This window comes from Triticum aestivum, chromosome 3A (genome assembly GCF_018294505.1).
Source record: "Triticum aestivum cultivar Chinese Spring chromosome 3A, IWGSC CS RefSeq v2.1, whole genome shotgun sequence".
Taxonomy (NCBI): Eukaryota; Viridiplantae; Streptophyta; class Magnoliopsida; order Poales; family Poaceae; genus Triticum; species Triticum aestivum.
In genome coordinates this window covers 715,286,118-715,304,490 of record NC_057800.1, presented here as the reverse complement: position 1 = coordinate 715,304,490, position 18,373 = coordinate 715,286,118, and the positions used below count along the sequence as shown (strand labels likewise).

Here is an 18,373-nt window from a genome sequence, read left to right as displayed (position 1 = left end):
GGAGAAAGCAATTCGGGGGTATTCAAAGTTGAACGAAAGCTCTCCCATCTGCTTGGCAAAGAATAAAAAAAAAATCCTTTTCCAGAGGTAAAATGTGTCTAACCGCATGCACATTTTGATCAACAAGCGAAATTCATAGTGGTATGTTCGAGAAAAACAAAATCAATGCTTTAACATGCTTCAAAAATAGAATCTCTAGAACACTATATATCTGTTTTTGCGCAGGGCAATACAAAAGTCATTTGTCCATACAAATATGCACGTAGTTAGAATACACATGTTTTTTGTGAAAAAAGTTACTCCCTCTTATCTATAATAAGTCTCGCAGTTTTGATCTAAGGTTAGTTCAGAACTGCGGCTATTATTTTGAATAGGAAGGGGCAGAATTTGTTAAATAGCTTTGCTTTTTTCCTTTTGAGTTTTTTCCAACCAGTTTGGGCTCCAAATTGCTGACCACGGGTGAACTTATCTCTTTTTTTAGGAATGGGTGGACTTACGGCAAATCCGTGCAGGTGCCCGTTAGTTTGTATTTTGCAAACATGGTGTTGGGCCGGGTCATATAGTTTTTCTTCTTCCGTGTGTTTTAATCCGCAAAAATTGCACGCGCTGGTGGCGATTCAAACCAACGACCTCCCTCTTCGACACAGACTAGTGTAACCACTACGCCAACCAGCCGGATCTGGTTAATTAGAAAATTTCCTTCCTTTTATTCTTTCTTTTCCGTTTCTCCCTTTTTTAACTTTCTTTTTGTTTTCCTTTTCTATTTTTTCTTTTTTCTTCTTCCTGGGTCAATGAATTGTCTTGCAAATACGTGAACTTTTTCTTCAAATCGATGAACTTATTTTGAAATTCAATAAACTTTTTTCATTTTTGTGTAATTTTTTAAAATTCATGAATATTTTTTCTTTATCTGATGAACTGTTTTAAAAATCGATAAACATTTTTTTGGATTCAATGAACTTTTTCTAACTTTGATGAACTTTTCTCAATTTCGATGAACTTTCCTTAGATTCGATGAACTTATTAATTATGATAAAATTTTCTCAGATTTGATGAACTATTTTCCAATTTTGATGAATTTTTTTACAGATTTGATGAACTTTTTTTTAGAAAAACAATGACTTTTTTCCAAATTTGAAAAAAGTTCATGCATTTTTGAAGAAAAAAAAATTTCTTTCATTTCTTTTTTAGAAAAGTCACACATTTAGCAAAAAAAAGGAAAGAAAAAAGGCGAAAAAAACCGTTACAGAAAAAGAGAAGAAAGGAAAAAAATGGTTTGCAAAGCTTCCCACACCGGGGGCTTTGCGAGGTGGAGAAAGAATGAAAGAAAGCAAACGAAGTTAGTGAGCACAGGTCGTTCGATGGCATAGTGCACTGCTATGTGAAGGGTAAGGTCCCCAGTTCGAATCCAGCTCCCCCCGCTCCCGGACTTCTTCTAAAAAAAAGGAGCTCCGTCCTCCCTTTCCCCACCTGGGCCAAACCTGAACTTGGGCTTCCTCCTTGCCAATTCAACTGGTCCAAAGACTGGCCCACCGATGCAGCCGAGGCCAGCCCAGGACGCCCTCTTCTGGCTTCTGCTCCCAGCACAGCGCCGGCCTGCAGCTCTGAACCCTACCGCCAACGGTGCGGCGCGCGGCCGGCCGGAGCGTATCCTCGCCGGCTATCCGGCGCCGCCACCAGGCACCGTCTTCCGCAACTCCATACCTTCGGGTGCTCACTCCTCCGGGCCCCGACCTCAAGACCGTGTCGGCCGCTCGGCGGAGCCCGTGAATCCTCAATCCTCAGGGCTCAGGCTGTCCACTTCCTCAAGACCGTGCGTCAATCGAGCTCCAGAGCAAGGGCAAGGTGAATTTTATTCATTTGAATTCGTGTATTGCAAACATTTTGATTTTGTTCTGCCCACTGAAAAAACTGAAGGATATATATACATTGATTCAGTGGTGTACTGTTGTTACATTAGCTTGTCACCTTCAGTTATTTTGTGACTTACTCTTATCCTCTAGCAGGATTCAGTACACGTCTGGTTATCTAACTGCTAAATGCCTACAACCAGAGCTATATGTATCCCTGTTCTCGACATCGATGAATTCAAGTCAACAGTTTATCCCGTTTGTTAGATGTTATCAGTGTGTGGTTTCCTTGAAAAAATGCGCGGTGGTTTGCTCCCCGCGCTGATCTGCTTCTCGCTATGCAGCGGCCACGGACTGAAGACAGGGGCACCACCGTGGTTTGCTGCAGAATCTGAAACCAACCAATTAACTACAGAATCTGAAGCCTCTTTTTCAACTCAGTACGGATAATATTATCTTGTACTATTATTTTCTAATTTTGCTCATGTTTATCTATTTTGTTGGATCGTTAAATGTCGATTTCCAATTCTACCATAGCTGTGCAATTGAGCTATAGTTGTTTATGCCATGACATGGGATACTTTTCTGGTTAGTTATAAGCGATGAACATTTAGCCTGGCTTGCTTGAATCCTGGCTCCGCCAATAATATATATAACATTATATGATAAAAATGTGAAGTTCTAGTTAGATCTCTTTTCTGAACTTCATTGCCTCATGGGTTGTATGCAGACTCAGCATGGACTCCCTTCATCTTGTGCACGTCAAGCTTCTGGCTGCCGACCTTCTCACGCTCACCCCCCGACATACATCGCCGGCTTCCTTTGTTCGCTGTGGCCGTACAGTTGCTCGTGCCGAGGTTGTCGGGATCGTTGTTTCACGTGACCGCAGGGAGAAGTTTCTCCGCTTCCTGGTTGATGATGGCACTGGCTGTATACCGTGTGTCCTGTGGTTGAACCACCGGTACCTGAATGCAAACAGTTCATCCGATTCTGATCCAACTGGAGAGATGGCATTGAAAATGTCGGAGGTGGTACGCCTGGGCACCCTGTTGAGGGTTCGTGGGAGGATTGTCATGTACCGTGGTGCAATTCAGATTGCTGCTAGAGACGTGGTTCTAGAGGAGGACCCTAATGTGGAGGTTCTACATTGGTTGCAGTGCGTTCACATGGCCAAGGAATGTTATGATTTGCCACTACCTTCTGCTTGAGTTGTGCCTCGGAGGATCTCATGCTCTATAATGATCCCAAATTGTACGGTGTTTCTTTCTGTGGTTACTGTTGAGCCAACTTCTTCTAACGCGATCCAGCGTGTGTACGGCAAACATCGTTAATCAAATGCCTTTTTTGCTCGACTGCATTTGATTTACTTCATTTAAGTAGGATTACTATCTTGCGTGCAGTTATTCATTAAAGGCATACATGGTTAAACTCAACTCGAAACATGCAAGTCTTGCTGATGATATGATTTATCCAGCGGTTATATGTCTCCGGAATATGCAATGGAAGGCCTCTTTTCTGTTAAGTCTGATGTCTATAGCTTTGGAGTATTGCTCTTGGAAACTGTAAGTGGTCTAAGGATTAGCTCAACCCAGAACATCAATGAGTTCCCCAACCTTATAATATATGTAAGATTATGATTTACCATGGCAATGTCCGGAATGCCTTGACCACATGACTTAAATTTTTTTGATTCGATTTATTCAGGCATGGAGTCTATGGAGGGAAGGGCTGGCAAAAGATCTTGTGGATCCATCTGTTTCAGAGAGCTGCTCGGATGAAGAAGTTTTGTGTTGCATTCATGTCGGGCTCTTGTGTGTTCAGGATGACTCGGATGCGAGACCACCCATGTCAACGGTTTTAACAACCTTGGAGAGTAGAAGCACACCACTTGCAACGCCTGATAAGCCGCCGTATTTTTCTGGGAGAAATAAGGTAGCAAAGAGAGCAGACTATGGCTAGGACTCTGTGGATACGGAGACTCTTACAGTAGTAGAGAGACGGTAGGGTCTCAAAGTGAGTTTCGCCCGTGCACCGTTTCTCAGTTGTCCCAACAATTTGCTAAAGGATTTATCTGCCACCGCAATCACACGCACTGGAGTTCTCCTTTGATGTGGCATGGTATGCCTTAAAGAAATTCTTGTTTTGTATTTGTATTTTCCTCTGGGGTTCCACTGTGAAGTCTGGACTCTGGACTATTACAGTTTCTATGTCGTGACGAGTACGGAATATTTATTTTATGGTAAAAAAAGACGGAAGTAACAAAGATTTTCCCTTATAAGAGATACAGAAGAAAGGTTGGATGTGTTTCTCGATGCTGATGTTGTGGCTGCCTGATATGTTTTATCCGGTTACTCTTGCTGACGGTATTCTGAAGCTAATCGGTACGGCTACTAGTGCTGTTATCCATGACATCAAGTTGTTAGCGTTGAAGTTTGTTTGAGTTTCCTTTATTATTCATGTAATTGAGCCTGTAATATGCCGGCTCACGCTATCACGCGATCTGCGAAGCATGATGCCATTATTTCATATTTTCCATCACAAATCTTTATTTTGGTTGTGTGTTCTTTTGGGCATAAGCATCAAACCAAATCTTATATCCCTGGCAGGCGACAATTTCAGGGACTGGGTAAACAAAATCTTAATACCAAGACAACAATAATCTGATTAACCAATCTTATATCTCAGGCAGAAAAGTTGATTGGAAAACCGGTCTTGAATCCTGGCACTAAGTTCCTTTCATTAACATAACACTAACTGGCTTCAGTTGAATTCAAAACAAAGTTTGTACCAAGGATAATTCAAAGTGAAACACAACTGAATTTCATAACTAGAAGATTCAACAAAAAGTTTAGTTTTATAATTTGGCAGGGGCGGCGAGGACGCGTACCCCTTATAACACAAATTATGATGTCCACTCTCCCACAAAGGGGAAATGGTAGATCAACGTGCTCACTATGTGCAATGTGAACCATTGATGTAGGCCATGAGCCTTTTTTTTAATCAACCCCCCCCCCCCCCCCCCCCCCCCCCAAACTTTATTCAATAGATATAATAAATACATCACCAATGAGTAGGGTTACAATTTCATTCGAAGGTTTCAAAATTCAATGAAATTCTAGCGAACCCAATCAGTTCATGAGCTACCTTATTTGCTTCTCTATTATAATGTTCGAATCTAGAAATAGTAAAAGCGCATGCCAAATGATAGCAGTCGTCAAAAACCGATGCCGCCGCTCCCGCAAAACATCCTCCGCTCTTCAGTGTTGATAACCTCCATATTGTCAGAATTAAATGACAAGATGATGGCATCCCACCCTTTGCGCAAGAGACAACCCGAATCTAAGAGCCAGAGCTTCAGCCGTCAGGACATCTGCGCACCATTCTATTTTCTCATTCCCCCTGCAATGAATTTACCTTTATGATCCCTGAGGACCGCCCCAACAATGCCCCTAAGCTGATCATGATCAAAAGATGCATGAACATTAAGTTTTACAAATCCCACAGGGAACGGCTCCAGAACTCTCTTTTTTATTGTCGCTCTGGGAGAGGAGGCAGGCCATGAGCCTTATTGATCACCCATAGACCCCGTCCAGATTAACGTCATCACACTCGCTGTACCAATCACTAGGCACACTTTTAAAAACAGAAATAGAAGCCCAGCGTCTGCAAATTCAGCCTTGGGCTACAGACTTTCAGCTAACCGGATACCCACTTATTAATCAAGCAGAATTGAGAATAACTGGCTTGCCATGCAATCTACAGTATATACACCCGAGGTAATACAATTTATTCTCAGCTCATTCTGCAGCGTCAGAACTCATGACACTGGAGCCTTTTATGGAAGTAACATTGACAGCTAGAGAAGCTCTGTATGGTGCACAAAAACAATTCGACGTATTCCTAACCACTTGATTTGTCAGTTCCTTCAAAAGCCACCTTTGAATCAATGGAAGTAGCAACCATCGAAAGAAGCACCTAAACAATACAAGTACAAGTTTCTACCCTGCTGAAATATGCCTTTTTATGCTGTAATATATTTTGTATAAATGCACTGCCAAACATTATGTAAAACCCCACACTTTATCTGTCTACATATATACCCTGTAAAAATAGTTTATCTATCTACATATATACCCCAAACATTATGTAAAACCCCACTCTTGCTCATATACTCAGATGCCGTATCGGCGTCTCGACACAAAAAGCAGAAAATGCAGTTTAAGCTGAAAAGACTTTTCACATGTTTCAGATCGATCAAACATACTGGAATATACCAATCAGGATGTCAAACTTATATATTGCATTGATAGTGTAAACTGTAACCACACAATCAAAATATTTTGTTGCCAATATGTACATTTATCTCACGCATGCATGCAACAGATAACTGACTCTGGGTAGCCTGCAAGTGATGTGAGGAGCTGGGCAATTACATCCAGTAACAAATGACCAGCGTGTTTTTTCACTTATTTCTACAATTGTATTGCCACAAAAATCATGGTGTGATCCTGCTTGCGATAATCTGCTTTCGACCAATGATACTCGACATGACATTTCATCACTCGGGGAGAAAAATGAACATGGCTGGCAGTTCCGGTGCCTCAACAGGAACAAAAAAAATGGGACCAGAGGCTGACCGTGACAATCTTTTCTTCAGCTTATGCTAAAATCGAACATAGTATGAACCATTAATTCTATAAAATGCTTAGCAGCTAAAGTGAGACACAATTCCAAACAATGCAACAGAAAGAAGGAATTACGACAGATCATTTCAGCACCGGACTAATGGAATGAATTGCAACAAAACATTTTACTGAAAAAAGTGGACTATAATGCAATCATTCCATTCAATGTAACGGGTAGTCCTCCAAGCACTTCTTACAATCAGGTGAAACTAGCAAGTGACCGAATTGAGGGGATAATCTGCCACATTTAATCATCAGCAAGAACAAAACCAGATAATCAGTCAAGAATAAAAAGAAGACCTGGATAAAAGGCAAAGTCAAATCTTCAGTTCAATAAATCGGCCTATGCCGAGTGTGCGCGTGCCGCCAGCAGAAGTGCTTCCTGGTGTTGGTCAGAGACAATGACAGTCCTATCCCAGACTTTAATCACAGAGTGGTCACCAACTCTGCCTGAATTCTGCTTGTCAGATTACTGTTGTATTGCTCCCAGAGGCATCATCTCCCTGGTGACCGTCGTCGGAGCCACAGGTCAATATTGACTACATACCTATTTACACGCAAGTCGCTCAAAAAATAGGCGATCCATGGTCAAGGAGTCAAGATGCATTCCTTAGATTTGAAGATATGCTTGCTCAGGGCTAGTGGGATCTTGCTGTTGTTATACGTTCGTCGTCATGCAGTCCGAATTTTGAACGTATCGGCTGCAAGGTAGGTTCCAGCGAGCAACTTCTAACATTTTTTCTTGTTCCCCATCACCTGTTTCTTCTTGCTTCATGCAGGAACAAAGAAACACAACTAGAATGCACAGGGTGCCTGGTCAGCGACAACAGCAGCGTATGATGAGTCTTGTTGGCTGAAGAAAACAATAAAGTGGATGTTCTCGGGTAGACCAGTGTTAAATGTATTACTGATAGTGATCACAGAGCAAATAGGAAAAGATAAAAGACAAGAAATGCATTGCTCATAAGCTTTCTACTGTATGTGAAATACATATATTTCTTTTAGTGATGAATTAATTAACAGCTAGAAATCCCGCATTTTATAAAGGATTTTGCAACTGTCAAACCTTAATTTTTCTTTGAATTTTGTTGACTTAAATGTGCATCAAGTCTAAACTAGTAATGATCTAAGAATAAACAAACTGGAAGGAGATTTACTTTTGTCAAATACTCAAATAAGCACAGATCAGCAAACAAGTAACTGTGAACACCAACTCTTCACCTTATCCATGATTCACATGATACCTAAGATATGAAATAAGAGCACCCATGAATCCATGATAGCAATCCTGGTTGGATCCACCCACCAAATTTACTTTTCTCCCAATATTAGAACATGCATGATAATGTGAGAGCAAGGCCATTTCAGGAAAGACTAGACCATGTATGTTCCTACCAACCAAATTATTCTGACAAGTACTATTCACAGCACAAGCAACATTGCAATGACTTTTTGGCAATACCTTGATCAATCAAACTTAGCATTACCACAGATTGGTATCATCAGCCAACTTTTCTGTTTAAACCAAGACTTCTTACAAGAGATTCCTGATCACAGCTTTATATGCATCGACAGAGAAGCCCGCGGGCTCAAACTTGGTATAGCAGCTGATCATTCGCTACAACAAAACATGGAAACAGGAAACAAGTGTATATTGGCTAAATTTTTAGTAGATGAAACCACTAGATGACCTTTAAGAAACAGTGAAAGAAGAAAATCTCGATTAAAAACCAAGTCAATTCTTCAGTTCAAAGGAAAACAGAGACACGAGACAGAACAATGGCAGCCATTTCAAAAGCTGGCCAAAACAGCTTCATGATTTTTAGAATCAACATGCTAACCACTTCAGCCCAAAAGGATGTTCACAATTTTCACACAAGCATAAATTGCATGCAACCATGAAACAGTCAGCACATAAAAAGAAACTAGCCGGCTCATAGTTGACCCAATTCATACGCATTGCGCCAATCACAGGACAAAAGAACATGGCTGACACTTACAGAATTTAAAGTGGAGCACAATCTAGAAACTGAGCCTGACCATGATAACCTTTCTACTACTTATAAATAAAGGTTCTATTTCTCGAGCTTATGTTAATATCAAACATCACACGAATCATTGATTCCTTAAAATGGCTACAGATAAAGTGAAGTGATAAATATAACTCCAAATGAATAATGATACAACATGAAGGCAGAATTAAAACAGTATATCTCAGTACTTAACCAAATGCAGTTGAATCATGAATAAAAATGAACCGCAATAGAACATTTCACTGAAAAATTGGCTAATTGAAACAGGATAATTTGCCTCATTTCATTGTCAGCTAAAACAAAACATAAAAACAGAAATACAATGAGAAGTTAATTCTTCAGTTAAATGATCAGAGAAATATAAAAATAGAAATATAAAGTAAACAGAGACTTGCAATTTTAGCATTAAGACTCACGGCAGCCACTTCAGCCCAGAAGAATATTCAGAGAAACATAAACATAAACATGAAACTAGCTGGCTCATAGTGGGCCGAATTCACACACACTGCAACTCATGAGGATACTGACAGTTGGGCTAGATAGAATCAGCACTTGACATAACATCTGTCAGATGAAAGGCGGAGAGTTGGTAACATAACCCTCTAGTATTGGAAAGAAGGTATGTTGAACAAGAGTTTGCTTGAGACGAAGATTTGCAGGACCGAGGCCTCTGCGATGGAAAGTAGCGACCAACTTGCCACCAATGTCAAGCTGAAGTAGCCACTCACCAAAATTGACCAGTAGGAACACATCACCATCCGAAGGCATGACCACCACCCAAGAACTTTCGTCAAACTTTCCAAACCGCAGAGTGATCTCTGCAACTGAGAAGTCTACCCGGTATTTGCAGGCCCAGACCTCGCTCTCGTAGTCCTGCGCCACCCAGATATCAATGGTTGTCGCTGCATCATTAAAGCCAGACATGCCAAGCATTTCATCCATCTGAAACAACTTAGCATGGCCAGGAGGAACAGCCGGAGCGCGCATCTGCCAGAACAACTCAGTCGTGGTGTCGAACACCATTATCATGTTGCCTGGTGGGCGCCAATGCAGGCTACCACGAAACAGGAGAGACCCAAAGGTGAATGTCAGCACCTCCGCTTCGAGGAACCCTATGTGCCTCGGTGGCTGGCCGGAGCCTAACGTGAAGATGTAGGAGCCGTCTTGAGCGGCGTCAGGTACCAGTTGATGATGCATCGATACCGAGTCCCGGAACATCAACAGTCGGTAGTCGCCGGTGGGGGTGTGTGGGTACATCCCCAAGAGCGAGTACTCGACGCCGGAGCCATAAGCCAACGGGAGGGGAGCGTACTGACGAGTCGCGGGGTTGCAGACGGCGAAGCGCCAGTCACGGACGCTGGTGTTGCGGAAGGAGAGGACGAGGAGGCCGTCGCAGCAGGCCTCCAGATGGTGGAAGTCGGAGTCTTGCGCAAGCCGCGCGACGGGCCGGAGCTGGAGCTCGCTGGTGGAAGGGGATGATGTCGAGGGACTCGACCTCGTCGCCGACGAAGTTGTAGCCGTAGAGGAGGGGGAGGGTGGGCTGGAGGGCGTTGTGGGCTAGGAGGAAGCGGCGGGTGGAGGTGGCGCTGCGCCAGGCGCGGCAGACGGCGCGGCAGCGGAGGAGCGATTTGGGGGGCAGCCGGACGAGGATCTCCCAGATGGTGATCTCGTCCGGGAGGCTGCCGTCGGGAGGCGGCGCTGTCACTCTTGCGGCATCCACCATGGTCGCCGGCGGCAAGCAAGAGGAGTGAACTGAGTGGTGGACTGCTTGTGGCAGGGAGTGACGGCGGCGGCGTTGAGGTAGGTTTTGCCTCTCGTCTCGTGGATTGAACTGGGCCTCACCCGCAAAAAAAAAAGATTGAACTGGGCCTAAACGGCCTGGGCCAAACCTGGGCCTGGGCTGAAGCCTTCCACAGGCCCAGACACTCGGCCCAGTAGTACGCCCAGCGAAGCGCCAGCCCTCAGCTCTGAACCCTACCGCGAACGGCACGGCCGGGCGGAGCGGCGCCGCCGCCACTAGACACGGTCGGCTCGTTCAGTCGTCCTCGGGCATCCCTTCATTGAAGGGCATCAATTGAAATCCAGAGCAAGAGCAAGGTGAATGTTATTCATTCGAATTCGTGTACTGCATTTTTTTTGTCCACTGTAAAAATTGAAGAACAAGTGCGTCTTGAGTTTATACATTGATTCAGTCTTCTGAAATCTATGCTTGTCGGAGAGATGTTAAGTGTATGCGCTGATTCAATGTTGTACTGTTAGACTAGCTTGTGGCCTTCAGTTAGATTAGCCTGCAGCTGCTACACGCAGAGCTGCTTCTCGCGGTGATCTGCTTCAAGGTGAATGTTGTACTGATTCAATGTTTGCTCCCCGCGGTGATCTGCTTCTCGCGGTGCGACTGGAGACAGGAGCACCGCTGTTGTTTGCTGCAGACTCTGAGACCAACCAATTAACTACAGAATCTGAAACCTGGTGTTCAGCTCAGTCTGGAAAATGTAGTCTTGTACTATTATTTGTAATTTCGGCCATGATTATCCATTTTTTTGGATCGTTAAATCTCGATTTCTAGTTCTACCATAGCTGTGCAATTGACCTCTTGATATAATTTTCTGGTTTGTTATAAGCGCTAAACTTTCAGTCCGGCTTGCTTGAATCCTGGCTCCGCCAATTTTATATATATAGTGTTACTATTCATCACCCAGGGTATAGAATAAGTTATTCTTCACCCGAGGTAGTCTTACGATCGCTTCCTAAATAAATTACGTTTAGAATATAAATATTTACATGCATATTGATTTAATATGTAAAATTTGGTATAAAAAACAAAAAATATAGGTTATAAGACCAGAAAAATCACATTTTATGTATGTTTTAAACTATGTTTTTACATTTCGTAATTTTATGTAACATAAAATATATTTTTACGGCGAGTACATATTTTCTTACATTCTCTTTATGTATGAAATAAGACCAAATTTACGAAACGTAAAAATACGGTGCGTTGATATAAAAATAGAGAGGGGGTGAAGAATAACTATTCCTCACCCAGGGTGACGAATAGCGCGATATATAGCTTTTTTGCTTAACTTTTCATCATGTATGGTAACAATGTGCAGCTCTAGTTACATCTCTTCTCTGAACTTCATTGCCTCATGGTTTGTATGCAGACTCAGCATGGACTCCCTTCATCTTGTGCACGTCAAGCTTCTGGCTGCCGATCTCCTCACGCTAACCCCCCGACATACATCGCTGCCTTCCTTTGTTCGCTCAGGCCGTACAGTTGCTCGTGCCGAGGTTGTTGGGGTCGTTGTTTCACGTGACCGCAGGGAGAAGTTTCTCCGCTTCCTGGTTGATGATGGCACTGGCTGTGTACCATGTGTCCTGTGGCTGAACCACCAATACCTGAATGCAAACAGTTCGTCCGATTCTGATCCAACTAGAGAGATGGCATCGAAAATGTCGGAGGTGGTACGCCTGGGCACCCTGTTGAGGGTTCGTGGGAGGATTGTCATGTACCGTGGCGCAATTCAGATTGCTGCTAGAGACGTAGTTCTAGAGGAGGACCCTAATATGGAGGTCCTACATTGGTTGCAGTGTATTCACATGGCCAAAGAATGTTATGATTTACCACTACCTTCTGCTTGAGGTGTGCCTCGGAGGATCTCATGCTCTGTAATGATACCAAATTGTATGGTGTTTGTTTCTGTGGTTACTGTTGAACCAACTTCTTCTAACCGATCCAGTGTCTGTACGACAAACACCGTTAATTAAATGCCATTTTTGGTTGACTGCATTTGATTTACTTCATTTAAGCATCAGGGTCCGTTTGCAACTGCCTTATGAGGTCTAATACAAAGGCTCCTAGTGATAGCACACTGCACTTGGGTGAAGTAATGTGTGGATCCCTAACTCTGAATGGTACTGCAACTACTCACTCATTTTAGTTTTTGTTTGATGATGTAAATGCTTGATTAACAAATATGGGTCGTCCATCTTGCAGGTATACATGGTTTCATAAATTTAGATTCTTGTTTCAGAGGTCAACATATCTGGCAACAATGGTAAGTTTCCAGCTGCACATGAAAGAATATCAGCAGTGACATTATCCCCTGCCAAGGGACTTACCAGGGCCAAAGCCAATGTATAGGTGCAACTTCTTATTACAATATTAATGCACATGGACAAAAATATGAAGAAAGATACGGATATTATTATTGAGTGCAGAGAAAGCTCGTTTAATGCCTTGTTCTCCACAGGGTTTTCTTTGCCAAGATAAAGATGTATCTTATGACTTACATGTGCAAGAGTCAAGACTCAAGAGTGAGAGAGTCCACATGTAACGGGCATCATGGTTATCGAAGGTACAACACCTTGAAACCCCAAGTTGAAGTCAAATGTGATTTTTCTACCAAAAGCATAGTTCTGATAATGAAAAGACAAAAGAGTAAGATTTAGCAGGATGCAAAATAAGACAACTAGATCAGTGGGAAAAAGGAAGGTAAACAGTAAGAAAACACCGGTTAGATATTTGTTAATGAAATGATAGGAGGAAATGTCCAGGTTTTAACTTTGACACTGAATTATCAGTGAGTGGCCTTGAATATTCATCTAAAGGAGCTCAAGTTATAGTTCCTCATATTTTGTTGGAGGCAACGACACAAAAGGAACTAAAATGAAAAAAATCACCAGAGATACTTACATAATCAGCTCATCTGAATCTACCTTCGCTTCCATAGTGATTATGTGGACAAAAGTAGCAGAGATGAGATGATTAAAGTGGAATACTATTCATAGGCCTTTATTCCGGCCAGCTGCCAGATGATTAGAAAAGGCATTAAGATGATGAAATAACTATATTAATTAAAATCAAATTATGTTGATTACACATGATGATGTGTGCGTTTGCACAATGTTCCCTTAGGATCATATGTACCCTGTTGCTCCCCTGAATATTAGAGCTATAATTAGTTTTCTCTTTCACGGTTCTGAGTAACTTTCTCTTGATTTTATCCGATGATGTTTTCAGTAGTAGGTGAATCATGTAGTATTTGGCATCATGCAATTTGATTCGTCCTCTGGCAGCCATCCATAACCTCTGATCTTGGACACTGTACAAACTGAAACATGTTTCATATTAGTAGTGATAAATGTGCAAATTAGTAGTATTCTTTCATTTCCATTGTGGGAGGTCTGACCATTAGTCATGTCCTCTGACAATATGCACATGTAACTCATTTTTTGTTGGTCAGGTTGATGATCTAACAATATGCGTGAGCTTTCTTTATCGAAACGGAAGAAGTATCATTTTGCTAGTCTCTGCTTTCTTTGTCTTACTGTCACCTAGTCACCTTCCTGGCATTTACCACTCTCCAGTTGATAGGCTGATAGATAGTGATGCATCAGGGTCCATTCCACCAGTCGAGCTACATTGTATTGAATACTGCCCTCCGTTCACACTTCACTGTCTATCTTAACTATCGACAAAGAAGGAAATGGAACAGCGGTTCACCTATTTCAACTGCAAGGTTAGTTTTCGTAGTTCACTGTGAAATTTTTCCTCCATCTTCTCCACCCAATCTTATCCCCTTCTCTGATCCTGCTGTAAGCATGTATCTGCCTTCCCTCCACTTGTTCATCACCATGCTCCTGATTCCTTGGCCCTTCAGTTCAGTGCGTCTCTGCACACCTGACAGCATGCTTGTCCCTGGCATGGGTCTCACTCCTGGAAAAACTCTCATCTCGGAACAAGGTTCGTTTGCCTTGGGCTTCTTTTCCCCCTCAAATTCAACTGAAAATATGTATGTTGGCATATGGTTCAACGATATCCCATTGCGCACCGTTGTCTGGGTTGCCAACCGCGGTAATCCGATCACTGATGCTTCATCCGCGGTGCTTAGTATGACCGACAACTCTAGCCTTGTGTTGTCCGAAACCAATGGCCACCACATACTTTGGATGACAAACACAATCACTGGCAGCAACTCTTCGGCCAAGCTTCTCAACAATGGCAATCTTGTAGTCTTATCACCAGATGGTGCCATGTTATGGCAGAGCTTTGAAAACCCAAGTGACACCGTCCTTCCTGGCATGCCTATGCGGACGACCCACAAGACACACCCAACATGGCGGATGATCTCTTGGAAGGGTCCTGAAGACCCTTCAAAAGGCAGGTTCTCTGGTGGGAATGACCTTGACAGTCCCCTACAGTTCTTCGTCTGGGATGGGTCAGTGCCATACTTCCGTGCCACTGTGTGGAACGGCTATGTATCCTCCAACGTGGGTCTCCAGACCGTTAGTCCACTCATGTATTTGACAGTTTAGAAGGGCTTCGATGGTGAGGCCTATGCAACATTTGGACTATCAGATGGCTCCTCCAGGATAATTTACAAGGTTGACTACTCCGGAAAGACCGCGCTATGGAGATGGAATACCAGCTTGACAGATTGGACCCCTGCTATACCACCGTCGCCAGCTTACCGCTGTAGTCTCTATGGATACTGTGGTGCATATGGCTACTGCGACAACACAGAAGCAATTCCCACATGTAAGTGCCTTGATGGATTTGACCCTAGTGACAAAACAAAGTGGGTCAGAGGCAATTTTTCTCATGGTTGCCGGAGAAAGGAAGAACTGCAGTGTGGTGGAGAGGACAATTTCTTGACCTTGCCAGCAATGAAGGTGCCAGACAAATTTGTACGCCTGTGGAACAAAAGCTATGATGACTGCCAAGTGGAGTGCAACAAAAATTGCTCATGTGTAGCATATGCTTATGCTAATCTAAGCACCAGCAACATTGATGGGGATGCAACAAGGTGCCTGATGTGGACCGGGGAGCTGATTGATGTGGAGAAGGGTCGCACCATCGGCTATGAGAACCTGTATCTCCGCCTTGCTGCCTTGTCAAGTACGTTCCTCTTTCTACTGCTCTTGTTTACGTTCATGAATGCTTCAGTTTAAGAATTTGTGTGTAACATAAGAAGCAGAGCATGACAACTTGCTGCCTTATAACTTGCTAATAAATTTTGAGTTGCTCACACTTTGGCTCCACCACTACACGCAGCAAAGTCACTAGAGGGTATTAGTTCTTAGAATCCTAACATGCTAATCTGAAAACCTATGCTTTCAGAATTTCAGTATTCAAATTGTTCGACTATATGCGCTATCCCCATGTTGTTGTCATTTGCTTGGTGTTTGTACTATCTATATATGTCAACGTATTTGATATGCCCAAATGGTGGTACAGGTAGTGAGCCCAAGTACTCATCTAAAACATTCCTGATGCAATTAACTGAACTGTAGGTTAAAGTAAAGATTTACAATAAATTGAACCTCATAACATCGTTCCTTTTCAGGCAAAGGGCGAAAGAGCATCGTAATAAAAGTTATACCAGCAATTTCAGCAAGTGTGTTGCTGATACTTCTATTGGCATGCCTTGTATGGTTCCGCAAGCTTAAAGGTAGTACATTCATTTAATTTTTGAGAAGCAGTTTGGAAGACACATATTGTGGCCTTTTTAAGACAACAAAGATGATATTTCTCTTAGGCAAACATGACAAGGAAGGAAGATCAAAGAGACTGATAATGGGGGGTTTGCGCATTAGTGATGGACTTGGAGAGGAAACTCATGAACTTCCATTTATTAGCTTCGAGGAAATAGTTGCTGCAACAAACAACTTCTCTATGTCCAATTTACTTGGAGAAGGCGGCTTTGGCAAAGTTTACAAGGTAAACATAAACACAACAGTGTGTTTCTAATTGCACCGAAATATGAAAAATCTGTCACTTTTTGCTGTGATTCAAAACTGAACCATAGTATTTTGCAACCTTAATTTTCTTCCTGCTACTATAATGCAGGGGCTCTTACATGGCAACAAAGAAGTTGCTGTTAAAAGGCTGAGTAGAGGTTCTGGGCAGGGGGCAATAGAGTTCAGTAATGAAGTAGTTGTGATTGCTAAACTGCAACACAAGAACCTTGTAAGGCTTGTCTGTTATTGTGTGCAGGGTGATGAAAAGCTACTTATTTATGAGTATCAACCAAACAAAAGCCTTGACACCTTCCTTTTGAGTATGTTCCGATCACAAATTAATCAGTGAAAAATCAGTTGATGCCACATGTGAAATCATAATCCCATACATCATTGCAGATTCTGAAAAGAAGTCAATGCTCCACTGGCCGACACGATTCAATATAATAAAAGGAGTGGCTAGGGGGCTACTCTATCTCCATCAAGATTCAAGACTGATGATAATTCATAGGGATCTGAAAACAAGCAACATTTTGCTAGATGGAGATATGAATCCCAAGATATCTGATTTTGGCATGGCAAGAATCTTTGGTGGAGATGAGCAACAGGCGAACACTAACCGAGTTGTCGGAACATAGTAAGTACTATCTTGCGTGTAGTTGCTCATTAAAGTCATTCATAGTTAAACTCAACTCGAAACGTACAAGTCTTGCTGATGATATGATTTATCCAGCGGTTATATGTCTCTAGAATATGCAATGGAAGGCCTCTTTTCTGTTAAGTCTGATGTCTATAGCTTTGGAGTGTTGCTCTTGGAAACTGTAAGTGGTCTAAGGATTAGCTCAACCGAGAACATCAAGGAGTTCCCCAACCTTATAATATATGTAAGATTACGATTTATCATTGCCAATGTCTGCAATTCCTTTTGACCACTTGACTTAAAAATTTTTTGATTCGATTTATTCAGGCATGGAGTCTATGGAAGGAAGGGTTAGCAATGGATTTGGTGGATCCTTCAGTTCCAGAGGGCTGCTCGAATGAAGACGTTTTGTGTTGCATCCATGTTGGGCTCTTGTGTGTTCAGGATGATCCGGATGCCAGACCACTCATGTCAACCGTTGTATCAACCTTGGAGAGTAGAAGCACACCACTTGCAAGGCCTGATAAGCCACTGTATTTTTCTCAGAGAAATAAGGCAGCAAAGAGAGCAGACTACGGTGAGGACTCTGTGGATATGGAAGCCCTTACAGTACTGGAGGGGCGATAGGGTCTCAAAGTTTTCAAGTTTCACCCATGCACTGTTTCCTGTTCTCCCAAGCTTGCATTGAGATGATTTTGCAGCACTCTTTCAAAGCCAAAGCTTCCAAAAGTTGTGATTTCACCCCCTCAGTTCAAAGATGAAGTCCGCCGGGAGGACAAGGTTATGGTCAACTTTGATGCTGCCGTCTTCTTACAATCTGAATGTATTGGTGCTGGTGTTGTTCTGTTGTGTCCCCGTGATCACTGGTATGTTCCTGAACGCTCACCATCGCTTCTAGGAGAAGGTTTGCCATCCTGAACCCGCTGAAGCAATGGCCACTTGATATACTTTATCCTGTTCTCTTGCTGATGGTATTCAGAGCTTCTGATTGTTCTTCTCTGGTGGCTAAGCTGAATGCCTCCAAAAGCTGATCGGTCGTCTACTGGTACTACATCAAGCTGTTAGCATTGAAGTTTGTTTCAGTTTCCATATTCATGTTAGTTGAGTCTGTAATAGGGCGGCTCCTGCTATCATGCGATCGGCGGAGCATGTCGTCGTAGGTGCTTGGTATGTTGAAGCTCCGGATTTCATCCGAGCTCTGCTTTGTAATGAACTTGTTGTGATTAAATCAATGAAGCGCCGCCCATTACCTAAAAAAAACTGCTAAAGGAATCACACGCCCCGGAGTCTTCTCTTACAAATATTGATCTTCAGTTTTGCGGCATGCTACTCATGGCTCCAGGAAGTCTTGTTAGGAAATTCAGTTAGCCGAACGTTGCATGTTAGCTTTTCAGCCAATCCAGAAAAGAAAACATATCATGT

The 18,373-nt window shown here is 42.7% G+C and overlaps 1 protein-coding gene and 3 pseudogenes across 6 annotated transcripts; 2 read left to right on the top strand and 2 right to left on the bottom strand.

Annotated features, from left to right (window-relative positions):
* Positions 1-1,528: 1,528 nt before the first annotated feature.
* Positions 1,529-4,159, top strand: LOC123063439 (CST complex subunit STN1). 6 transcript variants are annotated; one of them, XM_044487220.1, is made up of 4 exons: positions 1,540-1,845; positions 2,007-2,290; positions 2,581-3,101; positions 3,251-3,330. In XM_044487220.1, the coding sequence occupies exons 2-3, from the start codon at positions 2,118-2,120 to the stop codon at positions 3,056-3,058; spliced, it is 651 nt and encodes a 216-aa protein (XP_044343155.1). In that variant the 5' UTR covers positions 1,540-1,845; positions 2,007-2,117; the 3' UTR covers positions 3,059-3,101; positions 3,251-3,330. The 6 variants fall into 6 exon arrangements, 5 of the variants coding, with proteins under 5 accessions (XP_044343157.1, XP_044343155.1, XP_044343156.1 ...); XM_044487221.1 differs by lacking the exon at positions 3,251-3,330 and adding an exon at positions 3,555-4,159 and having other exon boundaries at positions 1,541-1,845; XR_006430328.1 differs by having other exon boundaries at positions 1,542-1,845; positions 2,581-3,162.
* Positions 4,160-4,714: 555 nt separating this feature from the next.
* On the bottom strand, positions 4,715-4,865 carry LOC123063939 (uncharacterized; annotated as a pseudogene).
* Positions 4,866-6,678: 1,813 nt separating this feature from the next.
* LOC123063434 (F-box protein At5g49610-like) lies at positions 6,679-10,343 on the bottom strand (annotated as a pseudogene).
* Positions 10,344-11,850: 1,507 nt separating this feature from the next.
* LOC123063444 (G-type lectin S-receptor-like serine/threonine-protein kinase At4g27290) lies at positions 11,851-18,141 on the top strand (annotated as a pseudogene).
* The last annotated feature ends 232 nt before the right edge of the window (positions 18,142-18,373 follow it).